Source organism: Carassius gibelio, chromosome B7 (genome assembly GCF_023724105.1).
Source record: "Carassius gibelio isolate Cgi1373 ecotype wild population from Czech Republic chromosome B7, carGib1.2-hapl.c, whole genome shotgun sequence".
Taxonomy (NCBI): domain Eukaryota; kingdom Metazoa; phylum Chordata; class Actinopteri; order Cypriniformes; family Cyprinidae; genus Carassius; species Carassius gibelio.
The window spans coordinates 39,936,044-39,956,361 of record NC_068402.1 but is presented as its reverse complement, the minus strand read 5'-3'; the positions used below and the strand labels follow the sequence as shown (position 1 = coordinate 39,956,361).

At 41.4% G+C, this 20,318-nt stretch overlaps 4 protein-coding genes across 5 annotated transcripts in view; all 4 read left to right on the top strand.

The window, feature by feature from the left end:
* The window catches only part of LOC127962387 (histone H2B), a 966,021-nt gene that overhangs the window by 760,090 nt on the left and 185,613 nt on the right, over positions 1–20,318 (top strand). The window lies entirely within an intron of this gene.
* Positions 1–20,318, top strand: part of LOC127962369 (histone H3-like) — a 931,300-nt gene that overhangs the window by 726,817 nt on the left and 184,165 nt on the right. The window lies entirely within an intron of this gene.
* tyrp1a (tyrosinase-related protein 1a) lies at positions 1,860–10,426 on the top strand. The gene is made up of 7 exons (XM_052561923.1): positions 1,860–2,466; positions 3,187–3,509; positions 4,306–4,510; positions 5,533–5,700; positions 6,860–7,039; positions 7,123–7,269; positions 9,946–10,426. The coding sequence occupies exons 1-7, from the start codon at positions 2,100–2,102 to the stop codon at positions 10,134–10,136; spliced, it is 1,581 nt and encodes a 526-aa protein (XP_052417883.1). The 5' UTR covers positions 1,860–2,099; the 3' UTR covers positions 10,137–10,426.
* LOC127962367 (leucine rich adaptor protein 1-like) lies at positions 11,172–15,583 on the top strand. Its single transcript, XM_052561942.1, has 2 exons — positions 11,172–11,494; positions 14,567–15,583. Exons 1-2 carry the CDS (start codon positions 11,312–11,314, stop codon positions 14,894–14,896), a joined length of 513 nt encoding a protein of 170 aa, XP_052417902.1. The 5' UTR covers positions 11,172–11,311; the 3' UTR covers positions 14,897–15,583.

Genomic DNA, 20,318 nt, shown 5'->3' with positions numbered 1-20,318 from the left:
AATGCAAGTTCACTATCCAATTTGTGAACAGATGATTCTAATTCGTGAATCTTTTAAAATAATAATTTCCTTTATTTATTTATTTAATGAAACCAGTGTGGAAACCAATGCTTCACTAACGGGATAGATCTGGGTCAGGGTATATTCTGGCAAACCGTTTACCAATCAAGTTTCTCAATTGGCAAAGCAAACTGTGGTACATGCCACTACCAACACAGAATGGGTAAATCTGTGTTTTCTCAGCACAATATCATAGAAAGTATGAGGTTTGAGAAGTAGAAGGCGGGGCAACAGTTAAAACATTTTAAAGTTAAAGTTCATGCAAACAAATAAGTTTCGGTTTTTCATCATTTTTATGCTAAAATATCTCAATAGAGCCGTCTACATAATATGCTGATTAGTCATGTTGAATTAAAGGTTTATGAATGTCCAATTAAGACTCCATTACAACCATAATTGTAACTCAAACAAGCAGTATAATCAATACGGTAGCTGTTGTCAACCCTGTAACTGATGTGTCAACCCTGTTACTTGTATAATATTCTAATATAACTTAAAAAATGTAAATAAAAATGTAATCAATTAATTGTAAATGTTTAGTAAGAGAGGCTAATAATCCACTCAAAATTGAATTGAGGTGTTTAATTTTTGTTTCCATACATTTTTCTTAAAACAGAAGATGCTTGGAGAGTGTAATTTGGAAATGAACGTATTCATCCCCTTAAAAAAATAAAACTTTCAATATTCTCAATTCTCTTAATGTAACAAGGGGGAGTATATCTTCCACAGTATATCAGATTTGTTCTATACATGTATTTAAAACCTTTTCAAAAAGTAATTAATATGTTGGTAACAGGGTTGACCAAAAACACACATTTAAATTAGTTAAATGAAAAAAATGAAAAAAATAAGATAGCCTGAGATGGCACGGCACATTTTCCTGAGAGGTAAGGATCTACTTAATCCAAAAAGGGGCTTAAAGATTTTCAAAACAGAAATTTGAAAATCAAACATTAAAAGTGGGAAATGGCACGTTTTCGTATAATGACCCATTTACTGATTTTCAGTGTGGTTATGAATAAACATTCATATGTCTACTGGCTAGTTAATACAAGCAATATTAAAACGGTTGATAAAGAATATAAAAACAGACGTCACATATGGCATGTGTGTGTTAATGTAATGGCAGCAGGGAGTTTGATCGTGCCAATGTGGACAGACTGACTCGTTGAATGTTGTTGAATAAGGTGTTGTCTTGGATGAAGTCTCGTAATCTGATTTTTTAAGTTAACAATGGCAGCTTCCTGCACCCCGGTGAACATCTGGCCCCTTCCTCCACCATGGTGTCGTTTCTCAGTCTTTTAGAAAAAATTACAATTAGAAAATACATATGGGGCTTGGACAATGCAGCCTAAATATTCCCCCCACAGTAGAGGACAGTGTGCAGGAAACCTGTACAGTTCATGACCGGCTGGTGTCATACACTGAGTAAACAGGTGATACACGGTGACATGAGCTATACTACACCTACATGAAGCTCTGCTTACACACCTGTTCTCCAGTCTACAGGGCCGGGTGACAGAGGCTCAAGTTTGTCTGTAAAGTTTGGCTGCTTTAGTGAAAAGCTTTACACAGATAACTCTGAACTGAGCTGAGAGTCAGGCTGAAGACTGGATGTTGAACATCTGACAGTGAAGAGCTGTGCTCTGAAGACAGGTCTGGAGAAATCACCTTATGAAGATCTGTCTCGTGTCTTGTAAAGACCGGAGTCTCAGCTCGGGGCGCGTGAATGTGACGCGGTCACGCGGGGATCAGAGCTGCGGTCACGCGCTCCGCCGCTATTTAAACTCCTCCGCCGTTCTTTCCGCGAGCATAACCCGAATAATTACAGATCTGACCCACTGTTCGTTACTGGAGACGATGTGGGAACTTCTGCTGTAGTTTATGTGGAGCATTCAGAAGGCCGTTGATTAAGTTTAATTTAAGAACTGTTCCTGAGAAAACTTGATGGTATTTGCTGTTTTTGAAGGGATCTGGAGCTTTATTGGAAAGTATTTGGATATTATTCACTGTTTTGAAATTTCACGCCCGTTTTAGTGATGTTGCGGAGATCATGCGGAGGAATGCTGCTGCTCGTGCACGCGCTGGGGCTCGTTCGTGCTCAGTTCCCGCGGGCGTGCGTGACGCCGGAGGGCCTCAGGAGCGCGCAGTGCTGCCCGTCCCCGTCCGCTCTGGAGAGTGACCCGTGCGGCGCGCTCGCCGGGCGCGGGCGGTGCGTGGACGTGCGCGCGGATGCGCGTGCACACGGCCCGCAATACCCGTATGAGGGGCGCGACGACCGCGAGCTCTGGCCACGGCGCTTCTTCACGCGCGCGTGCCGCTGCAATGGGAACTTCGGCGGCTTTGACTGCGGCGGCTGCGCGCACGGATTCACCGGAGACGCGTGCGAGCAGCGCGTGCCCGTGGGTCAGAACTTTCTCCTTCTCTCACACACATAGTGTCTTCTTAACCCGCTTCTAAAGCGGTCAGCCAGATTAATCAGACTGACCAGCAAGTTCAGAAGTTTGAGTGAACTCGTGACTAGACCAGCAGTAACTGGATCATGCGAGTTTAGTTTGATGGAGAAAAAATAAATAAATAAATAAAAGGATTGTAACTTACATTTTATTTCGTAATTATACAATTACACACTATATGTATATATATCTATACATATATATATATATATATATATATATATATATATATATATATATATATATATATACTTTTTTCTCTCAGTCAAGAATGCATCTTTGAATGTTTAATTGATTCAGTAATGTTTATTCTATTTAATTAATCTATTAATAGGCTATTCTAAGAATATTAGATATTATTAATTAATCTACACCTTATTGTTCCCCGCTTAAAAATAAAGGAAGTAAAATAAAATAATACATTCTAAAATTATTCTTATTTGATTTTGCATTTATATATTGTATTCCGTTTACCTCTAAACACCCCCCTCCCCGCCCCCGTCTGGAATGTCGCTTAACGTGTGTAATTCTGCACAAATGAATGAATGAATGGACTACCAGCTTCAGATGTGTCTCGTGGCTGAAACAGAGGCAGCTCTCAGCAGGTATCTGATCATATCTCCCTCTCTCTCTGTGTGTGTGTGTGTGTGTGTGTGTGTGCGTGTGTCAGTCAGGAGGAATGTGATGCAGCTCAGCGCGGACGAGAAGCGCTTCTTCGTGAACGCGCTCGATCAGGCCAAGCGCGCTCCTCACCCGGACATCGTGATCGCGACCCGCCGCTACTCCGAGATCCTGGGCCCGGACAACAGCACGACGCAGTTCGAGAACATCAGCATCTATAACCTGTTCGTGTGGACGCACTATTACTCGGTCAGCAAGACTTTCCTGGGGACCGGACAGGACAGCTTCGGCGGAGTGGACTTCAGTCACGAGGGCCCCGGGTTCCTCACCTGGCACCGCTACCATCTGCTGCAGCTGGAGAGAGACATGCAGGTGCCACACACACACTCTTCAACAGCTCGTGTTGATAATGTTCCTGGAGCTCAATCTCAGACACACTTGTGCAGGATGATTCATGATCTTCACACTTTACAACCGTTATATGTGAGGAGAATCAGAGAAATGGAGAGGAAGACACAAATCCCACACTTTTTATGCAGAAAATGTTATTAAGTGTGTAATGAGCCTCTTTAACATCTCACACAAAGACTCGTCTGTCTCCAGAGATGAAGCTTTGAGTTCAGTGTGTTCAGATTCTGTCCGTTTCCAAAGAAATAGTTCACCCAAAGCTGAAGATTTGCTGAAAATGTCCTCACTCTCGATTCATTGAGATTTAGTGTGTTTCTTCATCAGGTTTGTAGTCAGTGTCTCATCAATGGATGCTCTGCAGTGAATGGGTGCCGTCAGAACGAGAGTCTGATAAAAACATCCCAATAATCCACAGCACTCCAGTCCATCAGTGAACATCTGGAGAAGACAAAAGATGAAACACATCCAGCATTAAGATGAATTTAACTCAAACACACAGAGTCTACAATCCATAATAACACTTCCTCCAGTGAAAAAGTGAAAAATCTGCACAGATCATCAGCGTTTAAACAGATTAAACAGATCTAAACTAATATGTGAGAGACAACAGCAGATGCACTTTTGTTACTGGACGAATTGTGAAATTGTGATGTTTTTATCAGACTCTCATTCTGACGGCACCCATTCACTGCAGAGCATCCATTGATGAGACACTGATGCAGAGCTACATTTCTATCTGGTGCTGTGATGTGTGTCTCAGGTGATGTTAGGAGACCCCAGCTTCGCTCTGCCGTACTGGGACTTCGCCATCGGCGGCAGCGAGTGTGACATCTGCACAGACGACCTGATGGGTGCACGCAGCTCCTTCGACTCCAGCTCCATCAGCTCCAACTCCATCTTCTCCCGCTGGAGGGTCATCTGTGAGAGCGTGGAGGAGTACGACACGCTGGGAACCATCTGCAACAGTAATACAGCCGCCTCACACTACTGTAGGATCCTTTACACTAAACACATCTGAGCTATTTACAGACAAGACACGACAAGCAAGACCATGAGTTAGAATCCACCAAAGAGAAAAAATATCCAAATACAAGGATTAGATGCTGAGATAGTCTTCTTTTATTCTTATAAAGCGCAAAAAGTGCTTCGTGCATATGATTTTGCTCTTTGATGTCTCTATAGTCTGAAGGTTTGCTCATGTTTCATTCACACTGATTTATTCAGTTTTTCATCTGGCTTTATCCAATACATTTATCTAATTTATGTTCCTAAAAAGTCCAGAAACATACGGTACTTTAGATCACACACACACACACACACACACACACACACATATATAACCTGTAACCTCAGTATGTTGAGTGAATGTTGATGATATATCAGTATTTATCTGATTGTACAGCAAAGCTAAACGATTCTGGATGAACTGAGAACAATTATTATCATTATTATTATTATTTGTCTCAAATAGAGATCATGACTCTGAACTAAACAAAACAATGTGTGACAAAACATTAATTGCTGCAGTCTATTTAAAAGTATTTAATTAATTATAATGAACTATTAAACATTTACATATATGTATTTATTTAAATATATTTAATATGCCAATTTTTAATATAAAAATGATGGAAAAATGATTTGATGAATCACTCATAAATACTTGTTTCATTACTGGGTGAATCTCTTGAATGAATGATTCAACGACGGCTCGTTTATTCGAACAGTCACCTGTCACCACCTAGAGGCAATCAACACACACGTTATATGAAACACCAGTTACTATTAACTTGCTCAATTTTGATCACTACCATTGACATCAATGCATTAGAACCAAACTATATCTGATGATTTTTACAAGGTTTTAAAGGCACAGGTGAATCGTTGTCATTTAGAGATCAGTTTGAGCATGGGTGTTTGAATCGGTTAATCGTACGGCTGTACTGGGATCAGTGTTGTGATGTGTGATGTGTGATTGGTCTGCTAGGTTCGGAGAGCAGTCCCATCCGCAGGAACCCCGCCGGTAACACGGCCCGTCCCATGGTGCAGCGTCTGCCCGAGCCTCAGGACGTGGAGGCGTGTTTGGAGCTGACCGCCTTCGACTCTCCACCCTTCTACTCCACCTCGTCTGACAGCTTCAGGAACTCCATCGAGGGTGAGGCAAGCTTTCAGCTGCAGCAGCGCTATGGAAGGCCAAATGGTTCAAAAACTGATGGTTTGACTTAACATCTCAATTATCTTTAAATAAAAATCAGTATGTTAAATATTAGGGCTAGGAAAGTCAATGAATCTCGAAACGGGAAATGATTCAGCATTGATTCTGAGATTTTTGCGAATGCATCGTGATTCTTTCTTGAGTCGATTCTGAGCTAACAAGAAAAAAAAATATGTTGCTGCAGAATGGAGTGTATGTTTAGAGGATCCTTGAGATATGATGGGGCGTCACCATAGATGCACTCATGGGTAAGGAGGGAGACCTCCTAATAAACAGGAAGTGGTAGTTGAACATTGCGTTTGGAAGCAATGTGTGAGGTCAGTAACACGGTCACCTGCCTGCGGACATGAGCTCTCGAAGCTCACACTCTTCTGAATCAGGGTTGCCAGGTTTCACAGGTTTGTTTCACAACAAAACCCTACCGTAGACATGAAAAGCAACCTGAGGCAACAGTGTTAAAGTATCCCAGTTCCACAGACTTGGCAACACTGGAAGGGAGACGGGAGCACCAGACCATATTCATTTAAAGGGGACATGCACATAAACAGAGCGTTTTGGCTCATACCCTAAAAGTGCCAATTTCAAGAAGCTATCAAATATTTTCTGTGGGGTATTTTGAGATACAACTTCGCATACAGACTCTGGAGACATCAGAGAGCAATTTAAAATATTGTATCAATGCATTCTATGGCACCTTTAAGTAGACGACTTTCAGACAAAGTTCAAGTTTTACCTGAGAGCTGGTTGAACCTCTTTACTGAAACAGGCCCCTGGTCTTGTTAAGATACCCTTTTCTGGATAACCTGTGATTTTGCCCTGTTACCTTTGTTTTGGACATATTGCCTGTGTTTTGACCTTTGCCTGGTTTTGGACTCTGATTGTGCACTACATCTTTAATAAATTGTTTGTTTTAATAAAAAAAAGTTTGTTTGGTGCTTTCAAATATCAACATCGTTTGGAAACATTCGCTTAGTGCTCATTTAAATACACACATTTTACATGTGGTGGATGTGTTACAATTCTCGTGTTTTTGAACCATTTGGCCTTCCGTACATGGCGTATTTCTGTGTTCTGATCACGTGTGCTGTTGTTTGGGCAGGTTACAGCGCTCCTCAGGGGAACTACGACCCCGCGGTCCGCAGCCTCCACAACCTTGCGCACCTGTTCCTGAATGGGACGGGTGGACAGACACACTTATCGCCCAACGACCCCATATTCGTGCTGCTGCACACCTTCACCGACGCCGTGTTCGACGAGTGGCTGCGCAGACACGCTCCCGGTAAACCTGCCTCCCTCCACTCAGTGTGCTTCATGTGTTTGTATATACAGTATTCTCTATTCTGTTGTGTTGTGTCTCTCCAGATGCTTCCATCTACCCGCTGGAAAACACACCCATCGGACACAACCGAGAGTTCAACATGGTGCCCTTCTGGCCACCGGTGACCAACGCAGAGATGTTTGTGACAGCTGCTGAAAACCTGGGATACTCCTATGAGGCCGAGTGGCCTGGTCAGCGGCATTCTTCTTCTTCTGATTATTATAATTATCATATATAATATATTACATAATATTATTAATATTACTTAAAAGGGTCATCGGATGCCCATTTTCCACAAGCTGATATTATTCTTTAGGGTCTTAATGAGAAGTCTATAACATACGTTAGGTAACATTTCTCAACAGTAGTGTAAAACAACACCTTTTTACCCTGTCAAAATCAGCACGCTGTTTCGGTGCGTGTCCCTTTAAATGCTAATGAGCAGTGTTCTAAATTAACATGTTAATTAAAACTTACTAGCCAGTTTGGCTGGTGATGCATGACATGAGGCTCTGTTCTCGGTCATTTATCCCCTGGCAGCACTTCCTACATTTCCCATGAACACTGTGCTGTAATGCTACGTGATGACGTTTCATGTGCTCATTGTCTGCACGCAGTTTGCAGTGAAACCAGCGCGAAAAAACATGGAAACGAATAGCGTCCATCAGAAAACACAAGGAAAAAGAACGAATGGAGCCAGAGCAGGGAGCATAGACTGAAAGAGGAGGGAGTTAGCTATTAAAGAAAAAAATTAAGATTAAACTAAATGTGGCGGTGGTTGGGACAGATTTCTGGGGGCAAAAAGAGGAACGAGGCAGGGGATGAGGATATTACGGAAAGCCCCGCACGTCACCTGTAGGAGAAAAAAAAAATCAACTGTCCCCTCAGTTTATAAACCGTACTCACAAATTCATAAACTGTTCCCTCGGTTTAACAAAGTGTACCCACGGATTAACAAACCGTGCCCACGAATTCCCAATCCGTGCGCTCAGATTTTGTAAACCGTACCCTCGGTTTTTGAATCTGTACCCACAAATTCATAATCCGTGCGCACACTTTCACAATTCGTTCCCTCGGATTTGTGTTTGTAAACTGACACGCATTTGTAGCTCCGCCCCCACCGGCAGATTCATTTCTGTTTATTAAACATTATTTTACATAGTATCCAATGAGTCCACGATCAGCATTCACAAATAGTCTTCTTTTTAGCGTTTATTTTAATAGTGATTATTACATTAATCACCAATAGGATAAGACACAGCCGCCTGTATTTTATGAAAAAAAAAAAGAAAAAAAAAAGAAAATAAAAGAAAATAAGGGTAAAAAGCAATACAAAACAAATAATATGCCGGTTATGTTTTCATTCCTTTTCTCTCTAACTGAATGCAATGTTATTTTCGGCCTCATTATTTATTAATAACATTAACAGTGAAACATGCATCTAACTCCGGCAGGTGGGGTGGATGGAGCTTAGTATAATAAAATCAGAAAAATAAGTCTTCATGCATGTTAAGAAAGAATTGTAGATAAGCATTTACAAAACTGTCAAAGTTTATTTAAAAGTAAAGCAATTCATGAATTATTTTCTTGTACTCATTTATTTAGCCTACAAATTAAAATGATAAAAATAACTTTATTTTTATTTTTATCATTAGTATATATTTTTATACAGGTTATTCATAAGAATCTTTTATCCAAAACAATTAACAACAGGAACAGGAAAAAAACAGGAAAAAATTACTCCAGAGTTAGTCACAATGCCAGGTTTATTGTACAATAATAATCAGTTGCTATTATAAGATTATTCCTTTATTATTAATAAACCTATTCCACATAATAATAGTCAATAAAACTGTATGTTAACAGGAGCTTGCTGCATGAATCCGTGAGTACGGTTTACAGATCCGTGGGAACGTATTGCGAAAGTGTGCGCACGGATTATGAATTTGTGGGTACGGATTCAAAAACCGAGGGTACAGTTTACAAAAACTGAGCGCACGGATTGGAAATTTGTGGGCACAATTTGTTAAACCAAGGTAACAGTTTATGAATTCGTGAGTACGGTTTATAAACGGAAGTTTTTCATGCCAACAATGTTAATAAAATGATCAAATGCATTCAGTGGCACTCATAATTTGTTATTTTTACCGAAAAAAAAAAAAAAATGGCTAGTGGAAATTCTGATTGGCTGGTAACTTTAGAAAGTTACCAGCCACATTGGCTGGTGATCAAAAAAGTTAATTTAGAACCCTGCTAATGAGCTCTGCTTGCTCCGCCCCTCTCTTCTTCTCTCTTCATTCATAGTGAAACTTGCTAATTAGGACATTATTAGGAAAGACTGTTTGCACAGATTCATAATTACTTCTTCTGTGTGTGAGTCTGGTGATTCGCAATGAATGATTCACGCTAACATAGATAAATCTAGTTAGACATTCCCTTCAAAGACAAATGTAATCCACTGCGTCTTCAGGTGCTCAGATTTTGGCAGTAAATGACGACTGCTATGTTCATTATTACATCCAACAACAGAAGCCCTCAATCACGTAGGAGTCATTCTTGTCTACATCAGCTCCAGCATAGAAACACTGATGACAGCTCACTAAGGGCGGAGCTAAGGTAAAACACTAGTGTCAATCAACAATCGTGGGAGGGGCCTGGGTTTGTGTGACATCACACAGATAAGAAGCTGAGATTGGCTTGAACTGAGAAAAAGCATGTTGCATCCGATGACCCTTTACATAATATGACCAGTCAACATGGGCTGTGTTTTGTAGCTTTAGAGCCGCTGATGTGACTCTCTCTCTCTCTCTCTCTCTCTCTCTCTCTCTCTCTCTGTCTGTCTTTCTCTGTCTTTCTCTCTCTCTCAGCTCGACCACTCACACCGACGCAGATCGTCACTGTTGCCGTGGTTGCCGCGCTCCTCCTTGTGGCGATTATTTTTGCCGCCAGCACGTGTGTGGTTCGTTTGCGCGCGAACAGGACTGAGGGACGCCAGCCGTTGCTAGGAGACCAGTATCAGCGCTATGATGACCACAACAAAACACAGTCTGTCGTATAAACACTTATACAGCATAAACATGTGTAATATTATCATACACCTTTCTGAGCGACAGGTACAAGCACAATTATGCTCACATAAATGTGTATTTAAAGGTGCTTTTTTCTGAATACTGCATACAGTGTATTGTCCCCTAATAACACTGAAATAGTCGTGAAAAATCACGAGTTTGACTTTATGCATCTCATTACACGTGTTTAAAAAAATATTTTAACTTTATTTTAAAAAGTTGAACGATGAATAATCTAAAGTCTAATGATGGAAATGTTGAAATAAACCAACAAACTGTTTCTGATGTCGTTCTTCCTTTCACCGCTAGATGATGCTGTTGTTCCACTGCTGTTCATACTTCAATGAGTGAATGAAGCGTTTATAATAGCACTTTACTGTCTGTATCTGACCTCCCAAAGCGCTTTACAATCATTTGGTGGTCTCTCCTCAACTACCACCAGTGTGCATTAACTTCATAATGTTCACATGAAAAAAATAATTATAACTTTTATAAAAAATATTGTTATAAATAATTATAACAATTATAATATATATATATATATATATATATATATATATATATATATATATATATATATGTGTGTGTGTGTGTGTGTGTGTGTGTGTGTGTGTGTGTGTGTGTGTGTGTGTGTGTGTGTGTGTGAGAGTGTGAGTGTGTGTCATTTAACAGAACTACTGTTGTGATGCACGCCTGCGTGTATCTAAATGTGCTCAGAGAGTGTTTCCAGACTGATCCTCTTACAGTTGAAGCGCTCGTCTGGTGTTCCTCGGTTCACCGCTAGATGGCGCAGGAGCTCCACGCTGTTCACCAGGTGAACACATTCTTCTGTACTGAGAGATGTTTTTAAAATACAACCACACTGAACCATATCACAGCAGTGCAGAGAGCAGGGCGCGTTCACTGGGGGTTTGTTTATCAGCATGTTGAGGAGTGTTCCTGAATAACGCGCGAGGACCGTGTTGCGCATGCGCCGCCGGATGATGACGAACATAAGGGCGGTTGTCACCTGTGCGTGCGCGCGTCCCGTGCGTCAGATCCGAGGAGCACCTAGGAACGGATCCGGGCGCGTTACCGGAGTAATCCCGCGATTCTGAGCCTCAGAAGATCCGGGTCCGTGTAACCGAGGGTCTGACGTAATGCTCCGGTAGGATCTGGATTATTAATGAGGATGAAGATGGGGGATCTGCCGGACTTAAGAGAGGTGGAGAACAAGCTGGGTCGGAAAGTTCCGGAGAGTTTGATTCGTTCATTCGCGGGCGAACCGTTCAGAGGCTCGGAAACCCGCGAGCGAACCGATGATCTACAGACGCTCCACAACAAGATCAGCTTCCTGCGGCAACAGATGGTGAGTGTGCGGTCAAAGAGTCGTTTACACCGATCCAGAAGAGTCGCTTAGACTGAATCAATAGAGTCGTTTAGACTCCAGCGACTCGTTGCGTTAGTTTCGCTCAGTTTGCTCGGTTTAAACGTCATACGCGCTTTCAGTATCATAACCAGACATTTATAACGCATTTCCGTCTGTTTATAATTCAAGTTCATGTGTCTTATAGTGAATATAGCTTTGAAGTCTGGCTCATGATTCTCCTCGAGGGTTAATGTGTTTATACTCCTGAACCGGTTCAGCAGAGTTCAGACACACCGGAAGTGATCTGATCTGGGGTCGTGTGTTTTTCCTGAGGTGTCTGGTCACGTGCTGTGCGTGTTTCTCAGGTCTAGTCTTGTTCTTGTTTGTCTGAGGACTGATTAACAGTGGAACAGATGATCAGATGATCTCACAAACACTGACTCCAGATCAGCGGCGGATCCACAGCTGTTCTCCGATCAGATCAGATTTAATCGATCAATCTCTTATCGACAATTAACCGATCATCCATTAATCTTTGACATCCCTAATTGTCAACCATTGCCTTTTAATTACATGGTTACCTTTAAAATTGTTATTTTGCAAAACTAAATTAATTTCACATGCAGTAATGCACATGCATCTTCAAGAAACATCTAAAAACACAATATATAAGTTACCGTAAATGTATTTAACAATTAATGATCTACTTAAAATTCCCACCATATCAAAACACGTGGTTAGAGTTATTTCAAAGGACATTTAAACCATTTCTGATTTTTCTTATACTGTTGGACATAATTATGCATGTGATCCCTGAAATAAACCGTGTTGTTTAATGAATCAGCGGAAGTGAGACATATTTGTAAGGTCTAAATAAATAAATATTTGACTGAAACTTGTCTATTAATCTCTGTTTGTATGAACTTTAACTCTGAAATGTTGTAACTGTTGTCCCGTCTTCTACTTCTCAATCCTGGTTCTTTCTCTGATATAGAGCTGAGGAACACGGAGAACATTGTGCTCGGAGAGTTACCGTCGTGTGTGGGTAGAGACCTGTAACGGTCTGCTTTACCGACTGAGAAACACTCACACAGAGAGAACTCGAGCATCTTCTGTTGTTTCTAGAGGCAGTACCAGATTAAACATTTATTGTTGAGGTCGTTGACCCCTGCAAGCCTGAACACACATTTAAAGAGACAGACACGATTATCTGACCACTGTGAGAGACTGGAGGAGCATTGTCAGGGCAAACAGAACCCAGGAGCACACACACACACACACATACATTCACAGACCATAAATGGACACACACACACACACACACATACATTCACAGACCATAAATGGACACACACACACACAAGCACGCACACACATGCATTCATTCTCAAACCATAAATGGACGGACACACACACACACACACACACACACACACGCACGCACACATACATTCACAGACCATAAATGGACACACACGCACACACACATGCACACATTCACATACCATAAATGGACACACATACACACGCGCACACACACACACACACACATTCACAGACCATAAAAGGACACACTCACACTCACACACCCAGGCTGTGACCTTTGAACCCTCAGATCTTCACCAGCTCCCAGTGTTGATCAGAGCAGCAGACAGTGAAGCTGTGTCAGCGTTGAAGGCTCTTAAAGGGACAGTTCCCTCAGGGTTTGTTCTGTTCCTCTGCTGTGACAGAGTTCATGCGTCGCTGGGCTGCTCCTGTAACACAGCGTGTCTGTTGCCGTGGGGAACAGTGGCAGTATTATGGTCTGTTCGTGTCTCAGTCGCTCGTGTTCACGTCTGACTCTAATCTGGTGCAGATCTGTCTCTCTGTATTGGCTTTATTTGCCTTGCAGAGATGTTTCGCCTGTATCGTGTCACCGACTGCTTCGAGAGGATCTTGTGTTGAATCAGCATGAATGATTCAGTTTGACTCCTTTGATTCTCCAGTGTTTCCTCGCTGTTGTTCTTCTGTTCCTCTGTTGTCTCAGATAATGAGATTATTACTGAGTCTCTGTGGGGTGTTTGGGTTAATTAGACTAGAGCACCGGGGTGTGTGTGTGTGTGTGTGAGTGTGTGTCTGTGCGCTGGACAATTACACTGTTGACTTAAATGCTTTTAATTTGACAGAACTGTTCAAGGTTCAGATCAAGTTCAGCTGAATCAACAGCACTCTTCGTTATAACCCACAGAAAATGGTTTAATTTCCTCAGTGAATGTTTGGAAGCAGAAATGTGAAATTTGTATTAAAGGACAACATTAGATTTCTGTGCACACAAGTGTGATTATCTGTGCTTTGAAGTTAAACAGACCTAAAGTACTGAAACTAGGAGTGTGTGATATATATCGTAATCATATTAACCATGTGTGATTTGACATTATTTTCACTGCATGATTCAGTCTATTAAAAATATTCCAGGGATTTTTGGAAAGTTTCTGGAAATATACCACAAATTTCCCACCCCTTTGCATCCCTATCCCAAATGTCTTATTATTCATATTGACTGATTAAATGTAGGAAACTCAAAAGATGATGTACACTTTTAGAAAAGAAGGCTTTATAAAGGTGAAGTGTGCATAACCAGGTAAGGATCAAATGAAACTTGCTGGAAAAGATTGATTTCTATCAGCTATGATCTGATCACCTCAGAGTCAGCAATAACACACTCATCATCATCTAGTGATCGTTACCAGAACATACTGAGAAAGAAATAATACTTTTATTCTTTAAGGATACAGTCGTTTCATCCAAATTGTGACAGGGAAGAAACGTATGGTGTGACATAAATAAATGCTCACAGTTTCCACAGAAATATTGTGTAGTACGACTGTTTTCAACATTGATAATAATCAGGAATGTTTCTTGAGCAGTAAATCATCATATTATTCTGATTTCTGAAGATCATGTGACACTGAAGACTGGAGGAATGATGCTGAAAATACAGCGGAGCATCACAGAAATACATGACAGTTTAACAGATGTTTAAAGTGTAATACAGAGCTGTTGCAGTGTTTCTGACGTGTGTCTCGATCGCAGGCTCATCTGCGCTCCATCGATGTCACACTGATGCATCAGCTGCTGTCCATCAACGAGGGCATCGAGTCGCTCCGCTGGGTGCTGGAGGAGCGCGGGGGCGGGGCCAGCCGCGAGGGCAGTGTGACGGACAGCTTGTGCAGCCTATCAGAGGGGGCGGAGTCAGAGCGCGGCTCCTGCAGCGACGGACTGGACGGGATCTCGCTGGGCAGTTATCTGGACACACTCGAGGACGAGGAGCTTGACCGCCGCTCGACCGCGGAGCAGGACACGCTCGGCAAACCTCCGCTGCGGCCTCGTGTGGAAACTGATGAGTACTACTGCTTCGGCTGATAATAACAAACACTTCTGATGCCGATCCACATGGGCTCTCACCAATCGCTTTGAGAAATTCTCCTGTTTAATCGGCTGCGATTGATTTAGCTCACACTTCTTGTTCTAAAGTTGTTGTTTTTTTCTGTAAGTCATCGATGTTTGGGTTTGACTTTTTAAATGTTTCTTAAAGAGGTCGTCGGATGCCCCTTTTCTACAAGTTGATGTGATTCTTTAGGGTCTTAATGGAAAGTCTATAGCATACTTTGGTTCAGATTCCTCAAAGGCAGTGTAAAACAACACCCTCTTTCAGTGCTTTTCCCTTTATATGCTAATGAGCTCTGCTGACCCCGCCCCCTTTGATTTAATGAGATCATTATAGCGTGGTTGTGTAAACACACTGCAAACACATTTCAGTTCAGACAGCTTGCCGGTCAGCTGAGAGAATCTGCTTCAGGCTCTGTCTTCAATGTTTGTTTCAGGCGAGAGAACCCGGCTCTAGTTGATATATTGTCTGTGTTCACACTCATTCAGTCCGGTCTGAATTCAGTTCAGTTCAGTGTGAGGTCCATGGGACTATCCACATTCCCCAGGAGTATCTCCAGCAACAGTTTCTCAGCTCTTAAACAATCTCAACTGATGTTTTCACAAATTAAGTCATAAAGGCTTGGCATTAAATGTTGCATGATCAAGAAAAAAAAAAAAAAATCAAGCATTTCATAAATTAAGTCTTAAATAAAAACCTTTAAAGTCTTAAGTGTGACTGTCAGCTGCAGGAAACCCTGAGAGTCTTGTGCCATGTGTGTTGTGTTTCAGAGCAGACTTCGATCATCAGAGAAGAAACATCCCAGCTCTGCTTCAGTTCAGACTTCTGTGGAGTAACGTGTGAACACATCACGAATCCTTCACCAGAACAGTGTGTTCACTGCAGGAGTGATGCTAATGCTAATGATACCGATAACTGTACAGACGTTCACACCTGCAGACATTAGCATTCTGTTCATTAGAAGCACTCTGCAGGTCAGTCGTCTGCTGCTTTAAAAGCAGGACGGATTCTGACTCAACGACTGAATAAATAATAATCCTCTGCAGGTTATTATTATTATTATTACTGACCACACATGCTAGTGCTAATGTCTTCAACTCCTAACAGGTTTACAGCGGTGTACACTGAAAGCTCTCGGTGCTCAGATCATGTGTGAGCTGATGTGATTCAATCCTTTTGTGATGTTTCAGAAGTGCAATTCCTGCTCTTTAACTCTTTACTGACTCATTCAGTTTGATTCTTCAGAAATCAGATCATCCTTTCTTGAATCTAAGGTGTTTTCAAGTCAGAGGAGTATACTGAATGACACAGTGGCTTCTTCTTGTTGTATTTTGTGTCGATGTGTAAATGTAATTGTTTGTGCTGCTATTTCATTTGTTTCTGGTTGTGTGCTTAATGGATTGAAGACTCCTAATTTATGATGTTCATTTTCAGCAGTTTTTGGGTAAAAACCATAATACATTGTGACTTATTCTGTCTGTGTTTTTTGAAGCATGTAAAGTCTTTTAACAAAATTTTTTTATGTAAAATTAAACTGCATAATCACAAGTTGGAAATGAGCTTCACTGTACGTATCATAACGTGTGTCTGAACAATAAATAGATGATGATCAATGACACAGGATCAAGATGCTGGATATCTAACTGGAAGTGCGATGATGGCAGTCTCGATGAGATAAACGAACAGTGAGGATGTGTTGAAGTCTCACTGAGAGTCATTCACAGTCTGCATGAATCCATCTGTTCACGAGCACTAGCCCTCGCTAACAGAGATGGAGACGAGTCTGAGGCTGAGTTTATTACACTGGTTTATTAACTGAGGCTTGGCTTGACAAAACCTGACCAGAACTCATTGTTGACATGCCTTAACATTACTAGCATGTTTTAGCATATTAGCATTTTTACATATTTTAGAACATTGCTAACATGTTTTATCACATTGTTATCCAGTTTTAGCCAATGCTAGCCTGTTTTAGTCTGTTGCTAGCATGTTTTAGGACAATCCTAAAATGCATATTAGATAGCCATGCTGTAAAAAAGAAAACAAAAAATAGACACCATCACAAAATTAGTATTGGCTTTACTGGTTATGATGAGCCTTGTATTGGTTTTACTGTAAACTGTAATGGACTCATTACATTTGGTATGTTTGGTCTCGTACTCTTACCGCATACGTTGTCAGTGTCTTGTGCTTTCTTAGACCTTTGTTGTTATAAACAGTAAAGTGTGTTCAGCTGAATTCAATTTCCGTTTTATCTGACGGGTAAAAAAGATTAGTATACCGCGGCAGGCCTCCAGCTAAGCCCTCCTCGTGTGAAGACCGAAGAGTGTAAAGACCATCGACTCTACCGTGCGACTCCACCGGGCAGTGACACCTGCAAGGGATATAAGTATTGTTTTGATTCATCCTTTTTCCTTCTCCTTGTTCACTTCTGTAACAGTTTTATAACCAATTCTTACTGTGTTTCCAGATCCCTACCATCACTACCACTCACAAACCACACATCACACGCAATTGTAACTACCTGCACACTTTGCCTATATATGCTAATACACTACTTTCTTTTTCTATTGGTCTCTGGAATTGCCAGTCTGCTGTAAACAAAACCGATTTCATTACTTCTATTATTAGTCATTCAAAGCTTAATCTCATGGCCCTAACAGAGACCTGGATCAGACCAGAGGACACTGCTACACCTGTAGCACTCTCCAATAATTTCTCATTTTCCCACTCCCCCAGTTTGACTGGAAGAGGTGGAGGTACTGGTCTGCTCATATCTAATGATTGGAAATTTAATCCTTTACCATCTTTGGGTATCAACAGCTCCTTTTGAATCTCATTCAGTTCATCCCCTTTCCTAAGGATGGTACTTCCCATGTTATGCTTGGAGATTTCAACATCCATCTAGATAAACCACTGTCTGCTGATTTCCACACACTGCTTGCCTCTTTTGATCTCAACCGAATGTCAACTACTGCTACTCACAAATCAGGCAACCAACTCGACCTTATTTATACGTGACACTGCTCTACTGATCATGTTCTGGTTACTCCACTGCACACGTCGGATCACTTCCTCCTCACTCTTAACCTCAACATGATCCCTGACACATCACTTACTCCTCCACATGTCATCTTTCGACGTAACCTACGCACACTTTCACCTTCCCGGCTATCTGCAATGGTTTCATCTTCACTTCCTTCCCCTAAACTGTTTGCATCTTTGGATGCTAACAGTGCTACTGATACTTTCTGCTCCAATCTTAGATCTTGTTTAGACACTGTCTGCCACTTATCTTCCAGGCCAGCCCATAGCACCCCTTCTGCCCCTTGGTTATCTGATGTTCTACATGAACACCGTTCTAAGCTTAGAGCTGCTGCAAACATATACCCATTCACATCCTTCTCTTCACTCTTCACTGAGGCAGAAGTGTCAAAACTCATCCTTTCTAATCACTCTACAACTTGCCCGCTTGATCCAATTCCATCTCATCTCCTTCAAGCCATTTCTCCTGAAGTTGTACCTGCACTCACTCACATCCTCAACACTTTCCTCCACACTGGTGTTTTTCCCTCATCATTTAGACAGGCACAAATAACTCCACTACTTAAGAAACCCAACCTCAACCCATCTCTTTTAGAGAACTACAGACCAGTTTCCCTTCTTCCTGTCATTGTAAAAACACTTGAACAAGCTGTGTTCAAACAAGTCTCTACATTTCTCACACAAAGCAATCTCCTTGACAGCAATCAATCTGGCTTCAGAAGTGGACATTCAGCTGAGACGGCCTTGCTCTCAGTTGTTGAAGCCCTAAGACTGGCAAGAGCAGAATCCAAATCTTCAGTACTTATCCTGCTTGATCTGTCCGCTGCTTTTGACACGGTTAACCACCAGATCCTCCTGTCAACCCTACTGGCAAAAGGCATCTCAGGAACAACACTTCAATGGTTTGAGTCTTACCTATCAGATAGGTCCTTCAAAGTATCTTGGAGAGGTGAGGTGTCCAAGTCTCAGCATCTAACTACTGGGGTGCCTCAGGGCTCAGTTCTTGGACCACTTCTCTTCTCTGTCTACATGGCATCATTAGGTTCTGTCATTCAGAAACATGGCTTTTCATACCACTGCTATGCTGATGACACTCAACTCTACCTCTCATTCCATCCTGATGATCCGACGGTAGCTATTCGCATCTCAGCTTGTCTAACTGACATTTCTTCCTGGATGAAGGACCATCAGAACTGGATGATGGACAAAACAGAACTGCTTGTGATTCCAGCAAACCCATCGTTTCATCACAATTTCACCATCAAGTTAGGCACATCAACCATAACTCCTTCAAAAACAGCTAGTAGCCTTGGAGTTATGATTGATGATCAGCTGACTTTCTCAGACCACATTGCTAAAACTGTCCGATCCTGCAGATTTGCTTTATTCAACATCAAGAAGATCAAGCCCTTTCTTTCGGATCATGTTGCACAACTCCTTGTTCAAGCTCTTGTTCTGTCCAGGCTGGACTATTGCAATGCTCTCTTGTCAGGTCTTCCAGCTAGTTCTATCAAACCAAAAAAAAAAAAAAAAAAAAAAAACCTCTATCACTAGCTTGCTCTATGGTTTTTCTATTCTATAGGCTTTCTTTTTATGTATTATATTATTTAAAAGCCTTTGATATGTTTACTGTGTTTAAGCTAACTGAGACTTGTTATAGCACTTATATATCATTGCTCTTTTTGTTGTTTTTGATTGCTTCGACTGTCTTCATTTGTAAGTCGCTTTGGATAAAAGTGTCTGCTAAATGTAAATGTAAATTGATCATCTTTTATTGGTGGCTTGTTGTAAACCAATAAATCCTAATGGAATATGTCTCAAAACACGCTACAGAAAACCATTTTTAATGCCTTCAGTGGTTAAACGTTGTTGTTTTGTAGTGTTTGTGATGGTGTTTGCTGTGGAAACCATTATAATGTTGTATTTTAGCAGAGAGATGATCAGTATTAGATGGAAAGGAGCTCAAGGGATCCTGGGAGTTTGATCATCAGGTCTGACCTGAGTTTGTAGCTCTCGGATCATTTATTTATCTTCTCTATTAACGCTGAAACAGGTTGGTTTGTGTGTCACTGCATTCATCCAGCAGCTCAGACATGTTTCTCTACACAACATCATCCGATCGCAGTACTTCAGCCAAGAACAAACATCAGGTTTGCCATCGAGGAATCCCATATAATTACATCCCTTCACGTACTCCGAGCCTGACCGAGATCACAGTCATCATGGCTCTGTGTCTGAGAGAGAATGAGTCTGTGGTTTATCAGAGATCTGCAGTTAGTTTCTTTGTAGTTATTACACATCAGACGTACAGAGGACCGAAGGGATATTTTTACTCAGTAAATAAACGACATG